This window comes from Rhinopithecus roxellana, chromosome 19, assembly GCF_007565055.1.
Source record: "Rhinopithecus roxellana isolate Shanxi Qingling chromosome 19, ASM756505v1, whole genome shotgun sequence".
Classification (NCBI taxonomy): domain Eukaryota; kingdom Metazoa; phylum Chordata; class Mammalia; order Primates; family Cercopithecidae; genus Rhinopithecus; species Rhinopithecus roxellana.
In genome coordinates, this window is record NC_044567.1 from 77,697,173 (window position 1) to 77,719,243 (window position 22,071).

Here is a 22,071-nt window from a genome sequence, read left to right on the forward strand (position 1 = left end):
CTCCATCTCAAAAAAAAAAAAAAAAAAAAAAAAATTAGTAGCACATTTTTTTTTAAGAAAAAAAAATGAAAACTATGGGAAAGTAGGAAGTAGCAGATAAAAATGATCTCTGGCCTCATTCTCCAAACCCTGTTGATGTTTTTTTTTTTTTCTAGTCATTTTCCACTATGATTTGACTTTTTGGGGGGCAGGGAGGCAGGGGAGCAGTTATAATTATACAGTATATGCCACTTTATAACTTAACTTTTTCATGTAACATGGCTTTATAAACTTCTGATAACTTCTTAAGCATAATTGTCCAATTAGCTACTAAATAATTGTTAAATGGATGTGCAACTATTGACTTCACCAATTCCTTACTTTAAAAATATAGGTTCTTTCCAAGTTTTTGCTCTTTTCAATAACACCACCAGTATCCTCTTTGGGAATAAAGCTATTTCTAGATTTCATACTATTTTGTCCATCCCTTCCAGGAGCAGACTCAACAGAGCAGGAGGCAGAAGCATTGCCAATGCTCTTAGCAGGTCTGGGCAACTCTTTCCCCTTCCCTTCCCCTCAGGAGTCTCTTCTCAACTGCCCAGGAGCCCACACCACCTTCTTTTTTTTTTTTTTTTTTTTTTTTTTTTTTTTTTTTAGACGGAGTCTAGCTCTGTCGCTCAGGCTAGAGTGCAGTGGCTCACTGCAACCTCCATCTCCTGGGTTCAAGCAATTCTCCTGCCTCAGCCTCTCAAGCAGCTAGGATTATAGGTGCCCACCACCACACCCAGGTAATTTTTATATTTTTAGTAAAGATGGGGTTTAGTCATGTTGGCCAGGCTGGTCTCAAACTCCTGACCTCAGGTGATCCACCTGCCTCAGTCTCCCAAAGTGCTGGGATAACAAGGCGTGAGCCACCGCGCCCGGTCTCACACCACCTTCCTGGCAGGCGACCTGCTGTGTTTGCCTGGCCCTGCCAGTCTGCAGTTGCGCAAATGGTCCCAACCAGATGTCAGCAAGAGGACAGTGAGGGTGAGAAAAGCCAATGAGAGCAGGAAGCTCTGCATGGGTGGTGGGTGATCCCTGCCTGCATTCATTAGAGATGGTCTTCACTATGAGAGGCAAGTGATGGGTATGGCTTGCCCCAGGACCCCCACCCAATGGTCAGCGGCCCATATGTTGGGGCAGATTCCCAAACAGCCGACTGTGGACCCTGACTTGAAGACAGAGAAGTCATGGAAACCTCACCTGCTGCCTGGGAGAGACCCCAAGAAGTGATGTGGGCATTGGGGATGGTTGCTGTTCTCGAAGGTGGTGGAGGGAATGGTGGGAGGGCCATAAGTCCTCAGTCTTATCGAGAAAAGCATGCCAAGGGGCCTCAGTATAGAGCCAGCCCCAAGCTCACATACAGTTCCTCCTGGACCACGGGCAGGCTCAGGGCCCATCTGTCACAGCGGGGGTCACAACCCTTCTGTTTCTCTAATTTAGAAATATCCTGTTTCCCCAAGTCCACCTCACCCTAACACCCTGTCTTATCACAAGTCCATTGCTCCTCCCCCATAGAGGGAACAGAGCCAGAAGTTCCTCAGAGGCCCTTTTTCTGTCCCGGCTGGGCCAGAGGCTGGCGTCAACAGCCAAATGATGAATCAGCCCAAGGGTAATGTTGAGCCATTGTGTCAACTTCCATGCATTGAGTGAGGTTGGGGACAGCATCCCCAACGCAAATCTGACCTGCAAGGACCCAAAGGACCCCGTGATTGCTGGAACCTCCTATTCTCCCAAGGGCTCTGGAACTTCCTCCCCAACAGAGAAAGAACCTCAAGTCAGCATTTTCTAAAGCAATCTGAAGACACAATGCTAAAATCTCAAATACTGATGGAACACTCACTCCACACACACTTGCAGTTCTTGTTTTTTTGGTAACAGAGCAGTCACCACCAAAGTAGAATTGGAGGTAGCATCCATTTTTTTCATGGGATGCTCTTTTACCATCTTGCACGCCAAAGTAGGAAATGCCTCCCTAGGGGTAAGGTTGGCAGTGCCCCTCTGGCCTCACTGGCTCTGGGCCTCACAGGATGGGTGGGGACTGATCCTCAAGTGCTCTTCTCTTCCTCCCATGGGAGACTTGGCACAGAGGCCTCCTTTTCTTCGGTTCTTTCTCAGCCATTTCCTGTCACGGCTACTCGCAGCCCAGTCATTCTTGGTATACTGGGTGGCAGGGGATGTGGTGAGGACTAGGGTTTCTGCCTCCTTAAGCAACATCCTAGAAGTCTGAATTCCAGGCAAATAGAAAGTAGAAGGTAGACCGGGCGCAGTGGCTCACGCCTGTCATCCCAGCACTTTGGGAGGCTGAGACGGGCAGATCACTTGTGGTCAGGAGTTTGAGACCAGCCTGGCCAACATGGTGAAACTCCATCTCTACTAAAAATACAAAAATTAGCTGGGCGTGGTGGTGCGTGCCTGCAATCCCAGCTACTTGGAAGGCTGAGGTATGAGAATCACTTGAACCCAGGAGGCGAACGTTGCAGTGAACCAAGATCATGCCACTGCATTCCAGCCTGGGTGACACAGCAAGATATAGTCTTGAAAAGAAAGAAAGAAAGAAAAAAAAAAACCAGAAAACAGCAACAAAAAAGTAGAAGATGGACCGCTGAGTGAACAGATTCTGTGATGGGGAGGTGGGCCTCTCTGACTGGCTGGTGCCCAGAGCAAGGTTCAGCACCCATCCAGAGCCACAGTAATCAGGTTAGATGTGCCCCAAGTCACCTCCCAAGACAGAGGGCAGGCGAGAGCTGGCATTGGAGAGAAAAACCAGCTCTCCTGTTGGAGGAGTTGCAGGAGGTAAATTCCTCTAGCCAGGGTTCCTCCATGGTGGCCCTGTTGAAATTTTGGGCTGGGTGGTGTTTTGTGGTGGGGAGAGGGCTGTCCTGTGCATTGTTGCATGGTTAGTGGTATCCCTGGCCTCTATCCATGAGACGCAGTAGCATTCTCTTCTCTGTCCACCACGCAGTGACAACCAAAAGTGTAGTACTTAGTGCCACTGAACTGGACACTTAAGAGTTAGAATGGTAAATTTTATGTGATATGTGTTTTACCACAATTTTAAGAATAAAATTGTAAAAAGTAAAAAAAAAAGTGGGCCAGGCACTGCAATCTCAGCACTTTGGGAGGCTGAGGCAGGCGGATTGCTTGAGCTCAGGAGTTTAAGACCAGCCTGGTCAACGTGATGAAACCCCATCTCTACTAAAAATACAAAAAAATTTGCTGCGTGCAGTGGTGCACGCCTGTAGTCCCAGCTGAGTCAGAGGGGCCTGCCTTGGGAGGCGGAGGTTGCAGTGAGCCAAGATTGTGCCACTGCACTCCAGCCTGGGTGACAGAGAGAGACCCTCTCTCAAAAAAAAGGTGGGAAAAAAGCATAGTGTAGAATTCTACTGTATATCTCTAGGCCATAGAAAGTCAATAGGGAAACTGAGACACACAGGATCCCTGCCAGTGCTGTGTCCACCCCCTAAAGCGGGGAGGCAGCTGAGTGGAAGGGGCCTCATGATACAACAATTAAAAAAAAAAAAAAAAAAAAAGCTGTGCTTAGAGCCAAAAGCCAAGACCGGAAAGACCAGGCAGCTCCCCGCTGTCTGCAAGCTTTCCCATCGAACTCCAGCTTCCTGTGCCAGCACCCAGCTCTCTCTCCTCGGCCCTGGGGCTGCTCCTTGGAGGCAGGCCTGCCCCATGCCCCTTTGCTTATCTAGGGGAGGGTTTGTTTTGTATCAGTCAGGGGGTGAAAGGGGGTTTAAGGGCCAGAACCGTGCCCTGTAAGCCATTTCCCAAAATAGGCAACCCTGAAGTACTGCAGGCTAGAAGATGATGGCGAACAAGAGGAAGAAAGGTCAGCAAAGACTCCACTCTGCACCCAGCTGGCTCACTGATCTGTCCAAGACCTACCCCACACCGGCCCCCCTGTTTTAGGGGGGTCACTCAATACCACCTTCCCTCCAATAAGCACAGTATTTCTGGGTTTTACTTGCCCACCAATGCTGCAAGATCCCTCCAGGATTTCTGGAGGGTGAGAAAGACCCTACTCCTTCCAACAAGAACGGAGCCTTAGCCTGGCACAACCGGAAAGGAACACACAGCATCAAGAGTGGTTTTCAAAGCCCGGGCCCTAGTGTGACTGCAGTAGCTGCATGTGGGCACTTGTTAGAAATGCACATTTTTGGCACCGCTCCAGACCTAGTGAATGGGAAATTCACAGGGAGTGGGGTGCTGCCAAACAATCGATGTTTTAATAAAGCCCGAGGACCACTGACCTGCATCCAGACCATCCCTCATCTTACAGAGAAGGTGATCAAGGTCTCAAGAGGCTCTACGACTCGCCCAGGGCCACCCAGGCCACAGTAGAATATTACTCTTAAAGTCTAAAGTAGATGCGAGCTACTTAGGAGGCTGAGATGGGAGGATGCTTGAGGCCAGGGAATGGAGGTTGCAGTGAGCCAAGATCATGCCACTGCACTCCAGCCTGGGTGACAGAGCCAGATCCTGTCTGGAAGAAAAAAAAAAAAAAAGTAGACAGAGTTCTCCAATTATGCAGATAACATGAAAACTAGACTAAGAAAGATGGAAAACAGAGAAGAATGCAGTCAATTGGTTTGGCAACAAACAACTGACAGCAATTGGTAACAAACCAATTGAGAGAAAAAAAGAGAGGGAACAGGAAGGCTTTGAAGAGCATGACTTCAGCCAGGCCTCCTGGGTTCAATCCCTGCTCTACCACTGGCTGTGGAACAAGGACAAGTTAATTAACCTCTGGGCCCGTTTCCCCATCTGCAGAGCAAGAATAATAATAGAACCCCCATCAGCCGTATGATGATCTTGAGGATTAAGGTAGGGCTCCAAGTGTCTCACACACAGGGAGTGCTCAATACATATTAGCTGTAACTGTGACCAAGGAGGAAGGGACTCTCCCAACCACAAGAGAATTAGAGTATAGGGAGAAAAAAATCAACACAGAACAAAAGAAATCTGCAGTCTATAGAGGTGGAATAATATCCAGAGGAAAGAGCTGCTGAAGAATTTAGCAATGAGAAAGAATCTGGGGATGGTTATGATGATGTATAAGAAATGATGATCTGGCTGGGCGTGCTGGCTCATGCCTGTCATCCCAGCACTTTGGGAGTTCGAGGCAGGTGGATCACCTGAGGTCTGGAGTTCAAGATCAGCCTGGCCAATATCATGAAACTCTGTCTCTACTAAAAATACAACAACAACAAAAAAAATGGCTAGTCGTGGTGGCAGTAGCTGTGGTACCAGCTACTCAGGAGGCTGAGGCAGGAGAATCATTTGAACCTGGGAGCTGGAGTTTGCAGTGAGCCAAGATCACGCTACTGCACTCCATCCTGAGCAACAGAGTGAAGATCCCGTCTCAAAAAAAGAAAAGAAAAGAAAAGAAAAGAACAAAAGAAAAAGAAATAAAGAAATGATGATCCTTAATGAGCTCTGGGCTCTGGGGAGGACTTGAACAAAGAGAGGTTGAGGATGAGTGTGGGAGAAGCCTAAGCGGGTGGGTTACTGCTGGCTAAAGGATCTGGCTCCTTGTAGAATCATCTCCCTTCCCCCAGGCAGAGAAGAGAGAATCTCTCTGATTTCATGTAGGGAGTGGAGGAAAAGAGATTACTTAGAAGATGGTTTATATTAAGGAAGTCCCAGAGAATTTAGGATAAAAATTCCTCAAATGGATGCCTGCTTTCTAGCAAACCAATAAGAGGAAAAGAAAGAAAGAAAAAACGAGCATTCAGGTGGCGCACGCTTAAATCCCACCACTTCGGCTTTGTACAGCAGACCTCTATTTAAGTGGATTCTTGAAAAGGGAATCATTAAAATGGTCCAGGACATTTCTGCAAAGGGTAGCTACTCCGGCTGGGAGCGGTGGTTCATTAAGCACTCAGTAAGTGCTTTATTTATTTATTCAAAATAAATAAATAAATGTAAAAGGATGGCTCCTCCGATTACAGTCAGCAAACCAGCAGCAGCAATATCAGGCCCGGCCCAGACCCACAAAACTAGTCTCTGGAATCTGAACTTAGCTAGCCTCAGATGTTTCTGATGCTGCCAATATTTGAGCAGGAGGTAGAGGCTGCTGTGCATCGTGATTGTGCTACTGCACTCCAGCCTGGGTAACAGAGTGAGACTCTGTCTTACAAAAACGAAAGAAAAGAGAAGAAAAGAAAAGAAAGAAGTAAGGAATGAGACAGAGAGAGAGAGAAAGAGAGAAAGAAAGAAAAAGTAAAGAAAGGAAAAAGAGAAAAAGAAAGAAAGAAAGAAAGAGAGAAAGAGAGAAAGAGAGAAAGAAAGAGAGAAAGAGAGAAAGAGAGAAAGAGAGAAAGAAAGAAAAGGAAAGAGAGAGAGAATCAGCCATGTCCTACGGGCTCCTCTCCTCAAGGAAGCACTGAGAAACAAGAAATCCCTTGGCTTCCAGGACCAGAGGCTTCTAGGTGGGTTGGAGACACAGCTGCAGGCAGCTGCGGGCCCCAAGGGCTACAGCCCATGCAGGACCCAGGGCTCTCTCTACCTTCACCCCTGGGCAGGTTAGAGACCTGGCAGGTTCCCTAATGGTCTGCCAGCTTAGAGACCAGGTTGCAGAGGGACAGAGCCCCGACTCCAGGTGGCCCAGGTGGTGCTGTGGGAGGCCTGGCCTGGGAGTCAGGAGACTGCTCTAGTAGTACTCTGGGCAAGACACTGAATTCTGTAGGGCTCAAGTTCCTCCTGTGTTTTTAAACTGAAATTGATTAAATGCTCACTCTGTGGCAGGGATAATACCATAACTGTGGGGATAACCAGTACCATCTCCCATGATTCTATCTCATTTAACCCCATTTGCATTTAACAGTTGAAGAAACTGAGTCTCTGAGGGGTAAGACATCTTGGTCACAGTCACACAGCTGGTTGGGGGCTGCCTCGGAACAGGGACTGCGATGTCTCCCAGCAAAGCCTGTGCCCTACACCGCTTCAAATCCTACAAGAATGGGTTCTACAATGCCTGTGGTTTCAGCCTGAGGGAGGGGTCAGGTTCCAACAGCCCAGACACCAACCTGGAGACCACGAGAGAGCCCACTTGAATAGCCAGCTGCCCTAAAGCAGATGAAGGAAATCAGAATATGCCACCACAAAATATGGCCGTTTGGTATAAGGATCATCTTGAGCTGGTTCAGATGTAGAAAGAAGTCTTCCCAGAGCTTCTTCATCTGACTAAAAGTGGAAACTACTTCTTCCTTTTTTTTTTTCTTTTGAGACAGATTAACAAGAGAAAAACAAAGAGGGCCTCTGTTTTTCTCTTGTTAATCTGTCTTGTCTAATTTACAGGGCCCCAGTCAGAAAACCTAGGAGAGTAAAGGGAAAAAGTTAAGTTTTTTGGAACCCACAGTCTCACTCTGTCATCCAGGCTGGAGGGCAGTGGTGCAATCACGGTTCACTGCAGACGCCACCTCCCAGGCTCAAGCTATCCTCCTGCCTCAGTCTCCTGTGCAGCTGGGACTACAGGCACGTATCACTACACCCAGCTAATTTTTTTTTCTATTGATTTTTATTTTTTTATTTTTATTTTTTTTTTTACTTCTTTTGTAGAGATGGGGACTCACTATGTTGCCCAAGTTGGTCTCAAATTCCTGGGCTCAAGCGATTCTCTCACCTCAGCCTTCCAAAGTGCTGAGATTACAGGCATGAGCCACCATGCCCAGCCCTAAAAGCAGAAACTCCTAAGAAAAGACCCAAAGTGCTGAGATTACAGGCATGAACCACCATGCCCAACCCTAAAAGCAGAAACTCCTAAGAAAAGACGCCTGCTGTAAATGTCCCCATAGAAGCTTTGTGGCCACTTGATTCACTTCCCTAGTTTGCCACTCTGGGAAGCCAAAAACCATTTTTCCTTTGTCTTGTCATTCCTCTACATATTTATTGCTCTTTGTTAAGATGCTTTATATATATATATATATATATATTTTATTTTTTTGAGACAGAGTTTCATTCTTGTTGCCCAGGCTGGAGTGTAATGGCGTGATCTCAGCTCACTGCAACCTCTGCCTCCCGGGTTCAAGCAATTCTCCTGCCTCAGTACAGGCATGTACCACCATGCCTGTATAATTTTTTGTGTTTTTAGTACAGATGGGGTTTCACCATGTTGGTCAGGCTGGTCTCCAACTCCTGACCTCAGGTGATCCACCTGCCTCGGCCTCCCAAGTACTGGGATTACAGGCGTAAGCCACTGTTATCACCTAAGATGCTTTATAGACCCCAAGTGCTAACCGCCCCTTTGAGTTACTCATCATTGATGTTTCTCCTGTGTGATTTGCATTATGTATGTTAATAAACTCTGTTTTTCTCTTGTTAATCTGCTTGTCCAATTCGCAGGGCCCCAGTCGGAGTACTTAGGAGAGTAAAGGAAAAAAAGTTAAGTTTTTCCCTTCCTATATAGACTCTAGAACGCACACTAAGGTGCCTCCCTCCACCTATAAAAGGGCCTCCAACCAGTAGCCTCAGATGATCACAGACCTCGCTGGAGGCCTCGAGGCAGAGGTGGGAAGGAGCTGGCCTCCTGCAGTGAGGATCCCTGCAGCTTTCACCTTCTACCATCCCACTTCCCAAAACCGAAGACAGTACACCTCAGTGATCAAGAGCATGGAGTCCACTCCGGGGAGGAACGATTCTCAGGGGCTTGCTTGCTGTGTGATCTTGGGCAAGCGTCTTAACCTCTCTATGCCTCAGTAGCCTCAACTGTAAAATGGGATTTGTTGTGAATCTCATTGACAAATCCCATTGAAAGAGATGATGTACTTAGACCACTTAGCACATACAGTAAGTGCTCAAATAGGAGCTTTTGCATAACCAAAGCAACTAAAAGTGAACTCTTCAGCTCTGTCCAAGAAAGTGAACAATCTCAGGGACCGCCAAGAAAGCAGAAGGGGCATTTTTGTACAATTGCACAATGGGAGCAACCTTGAACCCTACCTCACTTATAACTTTCCCTTACACTAGACAAATAGAGAACGCCTATTTATTGTCAGATTTGCATTTTGTTAGCTCTGAATATATGGAGAGTGTGAAATGAGGTACTGGAGCCAAAAATTCCCCAGAGAATTGGTTATTCAATAATTATTCAGGGTCAAATTCCGCAAGGGGTTGAGTTTCTGTTCTCCTTACAAATATACCAACTTTTAAAAGTGAAGTAAAGGCCGGGCGCGGTGGCTCAAGCCTGTAATCCCAGCACTTTGGGAGGCCGAGACGGGCGGATCACGAGGTCAGGAGATCGAGACCATCCTGGCTAACCCGGTGAAACCCCGTCTCTACTAAAAAATAAAAAAAATTAGCCGGGCGAGGTGGCGGGCGCCTGTAGTCCCAGCTACTCAGGAGGCTGAGGCAGGAGAATGGCGTAAACCCGGGAGGTGGAGCTTGCAGTGAGCTGAGATCTGGCCACTGCACTCCAGCCTGGGTGACAGAGCGAGACTCTGTCTCAAAAAAAATAAAAAAATAAAAAATAAAGTGAAGTAAGGAGTGATCAGTGTTTCAGATAAAAAGCAGGGTCTTCAGAGAATTGGATGGTTCTTTTAAAACAATGCTTTTTGCCTGGCGCAGTGGCTCACACTTGTAATCCCAGTACTTTAGGACACCGAAGGGGGTGGATTGCTTGAGCTCAGGAATTCAAGACCAGTCTGGGCAACATGGTGAAACCTCATCTCTACCAAAAATACAAAAACTTAGCTGGGCATGGTGGTGTGTGTCTGTGGTCCCAGCTACTTGGGAGAATCACAAGCCTTAGGGGCCAGGGGGTGTTGCATAGAGGTTGCAGTCAGCTGAGATGGGACCACTGTACTCCAACCTGGGTGACAGAGTAAGACTCCATTTCAAACAAAAAACAAAACGAAACACAAACAGTGATCTCAAATATTGGCAGCATCAGAAACATCTGAGACTGGCTAAGTTCAGATTCCAGAGACTAGTTTTGTGGGTCTGGGCCGGGCCTGATATTGCTGCTGCTGCTGGTTTGCCGACTGTAATCAGAGGAGCCATCCTTTTACATTTATTTATTTATTTTGAATAAATAAATAAAGCACTTACTGAGTGCTTAATGAACCACCGCTCCCAGCCGGAGTAGCTACCCTTTGCAGAAATGTCCTGGACCATTTTAATGATTCCCTTTTCAAGAATCCACTTAAATAGAGGTCTGCTGTACAAAGCGAGATACTCACATAGTCACTATTTCCCCTATAATGTTTATGTCTTTTAGATTGCTGACTTACTTTCAGAATTTAAAAGTTGTCATTGTGTATCTCATTTCACCAGAATTGAATACAGTTATTATAACCCCCACCCCCAGAAAAAGGGACTTGTTGAACTCCCCCAATTCCGGGTCTGCTAAAGCTCTGTGCTCAGCTCCGGGAGAAGCCCTCCATGAGGAAGCAGTGGGTCATCACGGGAAGTGAAGTGGGGCCAAACCAAAGGAAACAGAGCAGACCTGCAAACCCACACCCACTCCCAAAGTCAGTCTATTGTCAGAAAAGCTGAAGCTGCTGGGCACGGGGTTCACACTTGTAATCCCAGCACTTTGGGAGGCCGAGGCGTGCGGATCACCTGAGGTTGGGAGTTCGAGACCAGCCTGACCAACTGGGAGAAACCCCGTCTCTACTAACAATACAAAATTAGCTGGGTGTGGTGGCGCATGCCTGTAATCCCAGCTACTCAGGAGGCTGAGGCAGGAGAATTGCTTGAACCCGGGAAGCAGAGGTTGTGATGAGCCGAGATCACTCCATTGCACTCCAGCCTGGGCATCAGGAGCGAAACTCTGTCTCAAAAAAAAAAAAAAAAAGAAAAAATTGCTGAGCATGGTGGTGGGCACCTGTAAGCCCAGCTGCTCAGGAGGCTGAGGCAGGTGAATCACTTGAATCTAGGAAGTGTAGGTTGCAGTGAGTCAAGATTGCACCACTGCACTCTCTAGCCTGAGTGACGGAGCAAGACTCCATATTAAAAGAAAAAAAAAAAAGAAAAAGAAAAAGAAAAAGAAAGAGAAAAAAAAAAAGAAAAAAGAAGAAGGGCTGAAGCTACTGGGAGTCTCCAAAGCAAAACGCTCGACGTCCAAGACCTTGGGGAACCCCAGCCACCAGGGCCTGTGTGGGGAGCAGGTAAGGGTTACTGGCTGGGGACAGTAGGCACTCAAGAAGTGCTCGTTGACTAAATGAATAGTAAATATAATCCGAGTGACTTTTTAAGGGGGGTGGGACAGAGGGAGCCCAGAGCACTGGTGTAAGAGGTGGCACCCCTTTTTTGGCCTTCTTTGCTTCCTCTTTTCTCTGCCCACTCCCAAGGCCCCATCAGTGATTCTAAGGGGCATTCCCCAGGTTGGGGCACTGGGGAACCTCACTCACCAGGGACAGCTTTCCGGACTTCACTGTACACTGTCTCTGTGCCCTTCTTTACTAGATCTGGAAAAAGGACCAGGCATAAGTTAGTAGCTGCCTCTGGGAACCAGGTCAGTCCACTGCAGTCATAGGAAAAGGTCAGAGGCTCTGCAGGCAAGGCTGTACCCCACCACCGCACCCCACCAGAACCAGGTCCAGAAGCACCCAGAGACCTTGTCATTTCTGATATTAGAAGATCCTGGCTGGGCGTGGTGGCTCACGCCTGTAATCCCAGCACTTTGGGAGGGTGAGGCGGGCAGATCACTGAGGTCAGGAGTTTGAGACCATCCTGGCCAACATGGCGAAACCCAGTCTCTACTAAAAATTCAAAAAATTAGCTGGGCATGGTGATGCGTGCCTGTGATCCTAGCTATTCGGGAGCTAAGGGACGAGAATCGCTTGAACCCAGGATGCAGAGGTTGCAATGAGCCAAGATTGCACCACTGCATTCCAGCCTGAGCAACAGAGTGAGACACCATCTCAAAAAAAAAAAAAAAAAAAAAAAGAAGAAGAAGAAGAAGAAGAAGATCTTGGTTTAACCAGCATCACCTCTAGTCTGGGAATAGGAGGTCAGCAGGTCATTGTGGAGCAGGGCCACATGCTCCAGAGGAATCCTGGACCTGAGGGGCCACGGATGGAGGGGCCCCAGCAAGGGCCTGCAGCCTCCAGCTTGGTGGCCCCGTTCCTCTTCCCCTGCCACCGTGACCCTTGTCCAGACACTCTGCCAGGTCCCTCAATGCAGGGTTGGGCTATGGCCTTCCCATCACCTGAGAGCCCAGCCCAGATCCCAAGGTTTGGGTTAGAGCCTGGGGGTTGTCAGTGACCCCAGGAATAGCCAGGACTGAGAACTCTTACAGGGTTAGACAGCTGGGCTGGCTGTTTTCACTGCTGGCTCCTGAAACTCACTGCAGCTTCTGGTTGGATCGGTCTTGGGGGCGGGTCCCTGGTGCTGGTTTTTTTAGCAGCTCCTCAGGGGCTCTAATATGCAGACAAGGCTGAGATCCTCTGGGCTAGACCCTCTCAATACAGCAGCATGATGACTGACCCAGGGTGTGGTGTATACCCAGGGGAGACTCAAGGGCGCCCTTCCTGCCATCTGTTTACCTTACACTGGGGTATGGGCACAGGATGTGTACACAAAAATACACACACAGCGTACACACACGCACACTCATGCACACAATGTGTATACGTGCTATGTACACCCTCATACAGTGTGTTGGGTGTGTCTGCACACATTGTATACACACATACAGCACGTACATACACACTGTATGTACAAATATGCAAGCTGGGTGTGCACGCACTCACGCACACAGGGTGTGCACACACATACCTACCCACCAACCCTGAGGAAACAGGATGGAACCTGGCCACTTCCCAGCTCCTGTCACCTGCACAGAGGCCCAGGAAGCCTCTCTGTAGAAAAGAGCCTGATGTCGTGTGGGCCATTATTCTCCTTTTACAGATGGGGAAAGGGAGCCCCAGATAGGGTAAGGGACTTCCTGTGCCACGGTCAGTGCATTTCCCTCCTCGGAGTGGGTAGCCGGGGTGTGACCCTGGACTCTACCTGCACTGAGATGCCCTCGTCTCACCATGCTCCAGGGACACCCCACTCTCACCTCCTGGCCCCACACACACTCCTCCACAGCCAGCACTGCCCTTTCTCCCTGCCCCATTTCCCTGCAACCCTGGTAGAGCTTCACGCATGTACCAACACCCCCACACTCACCCTCCCTCTGTGTCCTGGGAAGTTACAGGGCCCCCTAAGCTTCATAGCATGTTGGTAATATTTGTCCACAACACACTGACGTGACTTGTTCCCAAGACCATCTCCCTGGCACCTCCTCTGGGGCGACAGCTGGGGTCTTGGACATGTCCCATTCCTGGGCTTGCTCAGCTGCCCAGGGGCACCTGTCCAAGTTTGAAGTGACAATAATGGTGGTGGTTCCTGTGTCAGGAACCATTTGTGAGGTGAAAGCCTGGGGGTGGGTCAGATCCCTACAGTTGAACTTGGGGCATTTGGGGAGACTAGGGCCTTACACTGACTTCCCCAGGGCACCAAACAGGATTTGGAACTCAGTAGAGCGACTGAGCCACCAGGGTGCCCCACTGCTGGGACAGCAGAGATGCCCACACACCCCTCATTCTCTGTGGCGCCAGATGTGGGGGCCTCAAGGGAAGCTGTAGGGATCCCCATCCCTATTGGGGGATCCTCCACATCCCCAAGACACCCTCTGCTTGATGTCAGGCCTGGCCAAGTCACTCACTCAGCAGAATCCTAGCCACCTAGTGTGAACCCCGCACTGTGGAAGAGGAAAGGTGATCAGGCCTGGTCCCAGCTTTCAGGAGCTCCAGGCTGCAAGGCAGACAGGTGCACAAACAACACAGACACTGCAATAAATGCTGCCGAACGCCATGTACCAGGTGCATGGTGCGGGAGCAGTCACGGCCAGCTCACCCTCCGACCCAGGCCTACAGTGGGGGCTGGGACAGGTGGGGAATAAATGGGGGGAGAGGTCTTGGTGTTTGGGCCTGGGGGCCCGGACACCTTGCACACTTTGGGAACCCCATGGTCCCCAGGCCCACAAGGGGCAGCTGGAGACCTCTGTGGTGGCCTTGGGGATGCTGTAACACTCATACCAGCCAGGGCAGCAGGGGAGGCTTCTGCTTCTTGGTGGAGCTGCTAGAGTTGCAGCTGCTCCCAAATCTGCCCAGCTTAGTGACGGGTGGGCAGGCAGAGTTGTAGCTTATCACTACCTCCCCTCCCCACCCGCTCCACGGCAGCAGCTGCCTGCTAATGAGTAAACCAGGCTGGCAGGCTGTTTGTCTCTGCTGTCAGGGATGTTTCCGGATGGGGCTTTATTTTGGCTTCTGTTTTTCTCTGTGTTAACAGAGAAGGAGATGGCTTCAACGTCATGGGGTTTTCCCAGCAATTAGTCTCAGAGCAAACATGCAGCATACCAGGATTTACTGAGTTCCTTCCTGCCCCTCCTCCACCCCAAGTGACTACTTGGTTGGCTGCCACTAGGGTCAGAGCTGGATGTGGTTCCCATCCCCTCCTCCATAGGAGGAAGAAGCCTTAAGAACAGGGAACTGGCTTGGTTAAGACCAGGTCAGATGTACTCACCACTGGCCTTGTACCCACAAAGCCCCTTTTCTTACCTGGTAATACCTGGCTCTCCACCCACAGGAAGGCAGAGAGGGAACACCTGAGGCTCAGGCCTGACCTCCCACACTGCTCCTCAGCTGCCAAGGAGGAGGATGAGTCTAGAAAACTCATATTGAATCCCCAAAAAGCTCTCCATTGCCCCCAAGTGACCCTCCTTATGGGTCTACCTGGACCTCTGCAACCCACACAGCGTTTGTGCAAATGGGGAAAGAGGGGCCAGTTAGGTGATGGCACCCCTGCAGCTGCACAGCTTGGCAAGGAGGACACATGCTGACCACTTCTGCTTCACCCAATCCTGGGGGGGTCTCGATACCTCCTTATTTTAAAATTTTTTGTAGAAATGAGTTCTTGCTTTGTTGCCCAGGCTGGTCTTGAATACCTGGCCTCAAGTGATCCTCTCGCCTCTGCCTCCCAAAGTGCTGGCATTACAATACCTCCTTCTTGTCCCTTCAACCCTTCCCCATCTTTAAGCAAGAAAAAGAAAACCAGGGCCACGTGCAGCGGTTCATGCTTGCAATCCCAGCACTTTGGGAGGCTGAGGTGGGCAGATCAGTGAAAGTTAGGAGTTCGAGATCAGCCTGGCCAACGTGGTGAAACCCTGTCTCTATTAAAAAAATTAGCCAGATGTGGTGGCAGGCACTTGTAATCCCAGCTACTCGGGAGGCTGAGGCAGGAGAATTGCTTGAACCCGGGGGGTCGAGGTTGCAGTGAGCCAAGATGGCACCATTGCACTCCAGTCTGGGCAACAGCGCAAGACCCTGCCACACACGCGCGCGCACACACACACACACACACACACACACAGCAGCAGCAGCAGCAGCAGGCAGTAATTAGGTCTCCCATCCTGGCCATTCAATTCTTCATCTGGTGCTGCAATCTGAGTCCAAGATATATCTACAATAGAATCCATACATTGCCAGCACTGTGCCCGCCCATCCCTCTTGCCTGGTGATAACATACTAGTCTCTCTGCTTCTGTTCTTGCCCTCCTTCAGTCTGTTTTCCATGCCAACCACGAGGACTTTTTTTTTTTTGAGATGGAGTATCACTCTATCTCTGAGGCTGGAGTGCAGTGGTACAATCTCGGCTCACTGCAACCTACGCCTCCTGGGTTCAAGCAATTCTCCTGCCTCAGACTCCCAAGTAGCCAGGATTACAGGCACATGCCACCATGCCAGGCTAATTTTTGTATTTTTAGTAGAGACAGGGTTTCACCACGTTGGCCAGGCTGGTCTCAAACTCCAGACCTCAGGTGATCCGCCTGCTTCGGCTTCCCAAAGTGTTGGGACTACAGGTGTGAGCCACCATGCCCGGCCAAGAACATTTTTTAAAGAAGAAAGTTGAAAGCTGTTACTTCCTTGTCTAAATCCTTCCAAAGGCTCTCGAATCCACTTAGAATGGAATGCAAAGAAATCCTCAGAGGCCCTGCATTCTCCCCAGCTTCCTGCGCCTGCTTTCTGTCCTGCTCACTCTGCAGACGTAAGGGCCTCCTTTCAAATCTTGGATGAGCCAAGCTCTGAACTGCCTCACATTGTCCTTTCTATTTCCTGGGACTTCCTATTTCCAGGAGGGACACCCCTCCCTCCTGGTGGGGCTACCTTCTTTGCACCCTTCTGGCCCTACTTAAATGTCACCCCTCGAAGAGGCCTCTTTGGGCCATCCAAGCCAGAAAAGGTGTCACCTTTTATGCCTTCTCATCGCACCCTGTTCTTCCCCTTCCAGGCACTTATGATTACTGATGCCACCCAGCCTTTGCTGCAGTGTGTTCCTGGCTCCCTCTCAGGCTGTCCCTCCACAAAGGAGGATCTGTATGTGCCTGTGCTGCCTTCATAGTGGCTGGTCCATCACGAGCCTTAATCACAATTTGTTATCTCAACAAGTGAATCACTTTACAATGAAATAAAGAGGAAGAGGCCAGGCATGGTGGTTCACGCCTGTAATCCCAGCACTTTGGGAGGCCGAGGCAGGTGGATCACCCGAGGTCAGGAGTTCTAGACCAGCCTGGCCAACATGGTGAAACCCTGTCTCTACTAAAAATACAAAAATTAGCCAGGCATGGTGGCACATGCTTGTAATCCCAGCTACTCAAGAGGCTGAGGCAGGAGAATAGCCTGAACCCGGGAAGCAGAGGAAGCAGTGTGCCGAAATTGTGTCATTACACTTCAGCCTGGGCGACAAGAGCAAGGCTGTCTTAAAAAAAAAAAAAAAAAAGAGGAAGAGAGCTTCAGGCCTGCCATGTTCCCTACCCCTCTCAGGTCCAGCCTAGACTCGGAAGTGAGTTGTACAGATTGGGCAGTACACAATCCCCGGGGGCCATTCTGTTGGTAGGCTATGGGAATGTGCCCCAGTGGTGCAGCATACAGCCCAGCGGCTCTGCGGGGCATCTCTGTAAGGAAGGTTCTGTGCATACACCTGCTGACACTCAGCCCAGGCTCAAAAAGAGAAGAAAAGGAGAAATGCAAGACTCCTCCCAGGTCACGGAGCAAGGGGTGATTTCAGGACCCCATTGCCATGCGGTCTGGCTGGCGCAGCCTGGAAAACTGCACGCATTCAGCCTGCACAGTCTGGAAAACTGCCCCAGGCCTGCCTGGCTAGGTGGATGCAGCCTGGGGTTAGCCTCAGAGGAAGGGAGACAGATGGCAATGATCCCAGGGAGCTTCCCAGCTGGGCAGGAAGATTCTGAGACTGCTTCCTTTGAGCGTGCAGGAGCCACTGTTTCCTTTGAGCGTGCAGGAGTGTGCAGTGACCCCCGGGGACTGTGTACTGCCCAGTCTGGATTAGCAAAGGAGGAGGAGGGTTAGGAGATGCATTTTTAATTTTTTTTTAGACAGAGTCTTGCTCTGCTGCCCAGGCTGGAAAGCAGTGGCGTGATCCTGGCTCACTGCAACTTCTGCCTCCCGGGTTCAAGCGATTCTTCTGCCTCAGCCTCTCCAGTAGCTTGGATTACAGGCACGCGCCACGACACCCAGCTAATTTTTGTATTTTTAGTAGAGATGGGGTTTCACCATGTTGGCCAGGCTGGTCTCCAACTCCTGGCCTCAAGTGATCTGCCTGCCTTGGCCCCCCAAAGTACTAGGATTACAGGTGTGAGCCACCGTGGCTGGCCGGGAGATCCATGTTTTTTTATGGTGCCCAAAGCAAATGAGATTGATGTTCTAGTATTTGCTATGAAGCAGCCCACTCTGCATCCATTTCCCCAGCACAGAATCAGAGACAGGGACTTCCAGGCCAGCCTGCCCTTGAGAGAACCACATACACAAAAACAAAACCCAAGGTGTAAAATCAGTGCCACTGCTCACACGGACAGGGATCTTGTGCTTTCAAAGGCCTTTACCTAAGTGTCCCTCTAAATAGCAAAGCACTCGATACCTTGAAACATGCATTTGATTTACACACATTCAGTCTGCACAAGCAACTTTAGGAACACACTGGGTGTGGGCAAGGGGTCTACCTCTGGAAGGGACAAATTGCTCAGTACTTCCTAATTCCCTGGCACTTAGTAAGTGCTTAATAAATCTTACCTATTATTAGTAGTATCATAACTAATAATTATCAAAAATTGGCCAGGTGTGGTGGCTTCTGCCTGAAATCCCAGCACTTTGGGAGACAAAAGTGGGTAGATCGCTTGAACCCAGGAATTTGAGACCAGCCAGGGCAACATGGCGAAACCCTGTCTCTATTTTTCTTTAATTAAGTTTTAAAATTATTGAGGCTGGGTGTGGTGGCTCATGCCTGTAATCCCAGCACTTTGGGAGGCTGAGCCGGGTGGATCATTTGAGGTCAGAAGTTCGAATTCACGCTGGCCAACATGGTGAAATCCCATCTCCACTAAAAATACAAAAAAAAAAAAAAATTGCCGGCTGTGGTGGTGCACACCTGTAATCCTAGCTACTCAGGAGGCTGAGGTGGGAGAATCGCTTGAACCCAGGAGGCAGAAGTTGCAGTGAGCTGAGATCACATCACTGCACTCCAGCCTGGGCAACAGAGTGAGACTCTGTCTCAACAAAGAAAAAAAATATATATATATTATTTAAAAAATATAAATAATATAAATATTACAATATTATACATAAAATATATAAAAATAAAAATACATAAAATATATGATAAATATATTGTATATACACAAAGAAAACATACACACACACACACACACACACACACATATATATATATATATTTTTTTTTGAGACAGAGTCTTGCTCTGTCACCCAGGCTGGAATGCAGTGGTACAATCTCAGCTCACTGCAACCTCTGCCTTCCGGGTTCAAGTGATTCTCCTGCCTCAGCCTCCTGAGTAGCTGGGATTACTGGTGCACGCCACCAGAGCCAGCTAATTTTTGTATTTTTAGTAGAGACAGGGTTTCACCATGTTGGTCAGGCTGGTCTCGAACTCCTGACCTCAGGTGATCCACCCACCTTGGCCTCCCAAAGTGCTAGGATTACAGGTGTGAGCCACTGTGCCTGGTCTTTTTTTTTTTTCTTTTAAATTACTGAAATTTTATAGTTCCGAGACAGGTCCAGGGCCAGAGCCTTTGCTCCTTCCAGTTTTAGCAGGCCGGTAGGTCTGCTAATCACTTCCTTTGGAGCAACTGAGGGTGCACAGACTCTTCTCACTGAACACAGCAGCCCGCCACCCCTGGGGTTTACACCCAAGCCAAAGGCAATGCCTGGGGACTCACTCGAGTGGCACTTACCTTTGTGAGGCTCAGCTGAGGACACTTGCACTTCCGTGTACTGCACGTCTGAGGTCAGAGGCTCTGCTCAAAGAAACCACAGCAGCTTGTTGTTTAGGTGGAATCTCTTGTGGGCACCTCAGATCGTAGAAGTAGAGACTTTCTTTTCTTGTTTTTTTTTTTTTTTTTTTTTTTTTTTAGGCAGAGTCTCACTCTGTTGCCCAGGCTGGAGTGCAGTGGTGCAATCTTAGCTAACTACAACCTCTACCTTCTGGGTTCAAGTGATTTTCCTGCCTCAGCCTCCTGAGTAGCTGGGATTACAGGTGTATACCACCACGCCCAGCTAATTTTTGTATTTTCAGTAGAGACAGGGTTGATTTTTGTATTTTTAGTAGAGACAGGGTTAATTTTTGTATTTTTAGTAGAGACAGGGTTAATTTTTGTATTTTTGGTAGAGACAGGGTTAATTTTTGTATTTTTAGTAGAGACAGGGTTAATTTTTGCATTTTTAGTAGAGACAAGGCTAATTTTTGTATTTTTAGTAGAGACAGGGTTAATTTTTGTATTTTTGGTAGAGACAGGGTTAATTTTTGTATTTTTAGTAGAGACAGGGTTAATTTTTGCATTTTTAGTAGAGACAAGGCTAATTTTTGTATTTTTAGTAGAGACAGGGTTAATTTTTGTATTTTTAGTAGAGACAAGGCTAATTTTTGTATTTTTAGTAGAGACAGGGTTTCACCATATTGGCCAGGCTGGTTTTGAACTCCTGACCTCAAGTGATCCGCCCACCTCAGCCTCCCAAAGTGCTGGGATTACAGGCATGAGCCACTGTGCCTGGCCAGATTTTCATTCAGCTTACTAAAGTATTCTGTATTTTGAGGGGGCAGCCAGACACAGGCTTACCTCCATTTGTGAAAGAAGGGAGTAGAAACCCCCACACTGGTCCAGGAGACAGACACAGGGCCTCGGGGCCCATGGTTTCCTCCCTGACTCCTGTTACCAAGATGTGGAGGGACCCCCTGGCCTAGGTCCCTGTTTCTACAGTGGGGGGAACTTGGAACAGGTCAGTAGAGACAGAAAACAGCCCAGTATCAGCCCCAGCAGTTCTCCCAATTCAGTCTCACTCAAGATGCTGGAAGCCTTCTCCACAGCCACAGACAAACAAAGCTGCCTCCGAGACCAAGAGGATTTCAGGAAATGGGGAACAGGGGTCACTAGCCTAAAATACTTGGAAGTATGAGGCATACAAGTGAATGAAATCGCTCAGGGTACAAGGTGAAAGCTAGAAAAGTAGTTTGTCTTCAAGTCAAAAATAACATTACTGTTTTGTTTTTAAAGCCCTAAAGAACAGGGACTCTCATCAGCTACTAAAACAATGATTCTGCAGTCAAAGATACATTTCAGGCTGAGTGTGGTGGCTCATGCCAGTACTTCGGGAGGCTGAGGCGGGCAGATCACCTGAGGTCAGGAGTTCATCAGCCTGGCCAACATGGTGAAAACCCATCAATACGAAAAAATACAAAAATTAACTGGGCGTGGTGACACACACCTGTAATCCCAGCTACTTGGGAGGCTGAGGCATGAGAATGGCTTGAACCCAGTAGGCAGAGGCTGTAGTGAGCCGAGATTGTGCCACTGTACTCCATCCAGCTTGCACGACAGAGTAAGACTCTGTATTTAAAAAAAAAAAAAAAAAAAAAAAAAAAAAAAAAGAGCCAGGCGCAGTGACTCACACCTGTAATTCCAGCATTTTGGGAGGCTGAGGCGGGCAGATAATGAGGTCAGGAGTTCAAGACCAGCCTGGCCAAAACAGTGAAACCCTGTCTCTACTAAAAATAAAAAAATTAGCTGGGGGTGGTGGCAGGCCCCTGTAGTCCTGGTTACTTGGGAGGCTGAGGCAGGAGAACCGCTTGAACCCAGGAGGTGGAGGTTGCAGCGAGTTGAGATTGCACCACTGCACTCCAGCCTGGGTGACAGAACAAGACTCTTGTCTCAAGAAAAAAAAAGAAAGAAAGGAAGAGATCTTCACGGAATCCTTTATCTTCCTTAGGAGCCTTAGCTCCCATGGCAGCAGCCCAGAGCAAAAGGAATTTTGAAAAATGATTTAGTCCAATCCCTCAGTGCTTCAGGCAGAAGAGAGCAGTACAATTGTCTTTAAAAATCACCACCTCAATACCCAAGAGAAAAGCGGTCCCACTGCCTTACCCAGTAGCCCATTATGAGTCAGGAAGTTGTTTTTCGGATATAACCCAGTTCTTCCCTACTTTGATTTAGGTGACTTTCCTACTGAGGACACTAGATAGCATCTCTGGTAAAAGCAACTAGCCACCTCCCTTGACGCATCAGTTGGGTACGGGGTCATTAAGAGAGGTGGGAAATTATCCACAGTCCTTCAAGTTTTAGTTTTCTTTTCCTGTGAGTCTATTTTTTTTTTTTAATGTAAAAGTTGGTTCTAATAAAAACATGTAATTAGATAATTACCTTTATTATCATTTATTGGTTTCATTGCATGGTTTCCGACATCATCATTGTGACCTAGTTGAAAAACAAGAAGTAGGATGAGTGACAAGGGAAATTCTAGTTTTCTAAAACCTTTTAAAAATTCAGTGCCCCTAACAAAGTCAAGTCTGATTTATTCAGTGTAGTGACAGTCAGCATTGTTTCTGAGTCCTGGGTCCTCTCGTTGGTCTCCCTGTGGGCTCCATTTGACCTATTGTGTAGTCTTTTTCTTTTTTTCTTTCTTTTTCTTTTTTTTTTTTTTTTTTGAGACGATGTCTTGCTCTGTTACCCAGGCTGGAGTGCAGTGGTGC

General features: G+C 48.4%; 1 protein-coding gene across 9 annotated transcripts in view; it reads right to left on the reverse strand.

Annotated features, from left to right (window-relative positions):
- The window catches only part of PECAM1 (platelet and endothelial cell adhesion molecule 1), a 108,225-nt gene that overhangs the window by 8,388 nt on the left and 77,766 nt on the right, over positions 1-22,071 (reverse strand). For 7 of the 9 annotated variants that reach the window (XM_030922497.1, XM_030922499.1, XM_030922496.1 and 4 more), the window contains 3 exons: positions 21,743-21,796; positions 19,283-19,345; positions 11,382-11,438 (listed from right to left, as the gene is read on the reverse strand). In XM_030922497.1, coding sequence (XP_030778357.1) covers positions 11,382-11,438; positions 19,283-19,345; positions 21,743-21,796 — 174 coding nt within the window. The remainder of the gene's footprint in view (positions 1-11,381; positions 11,439-19,282; positions 19,346-21,742; positions 21,797-22,071) is intronic. The other 2 variants (XM_030922495.1, XM_030922494.1) reach the window with 1 other exon arrangement.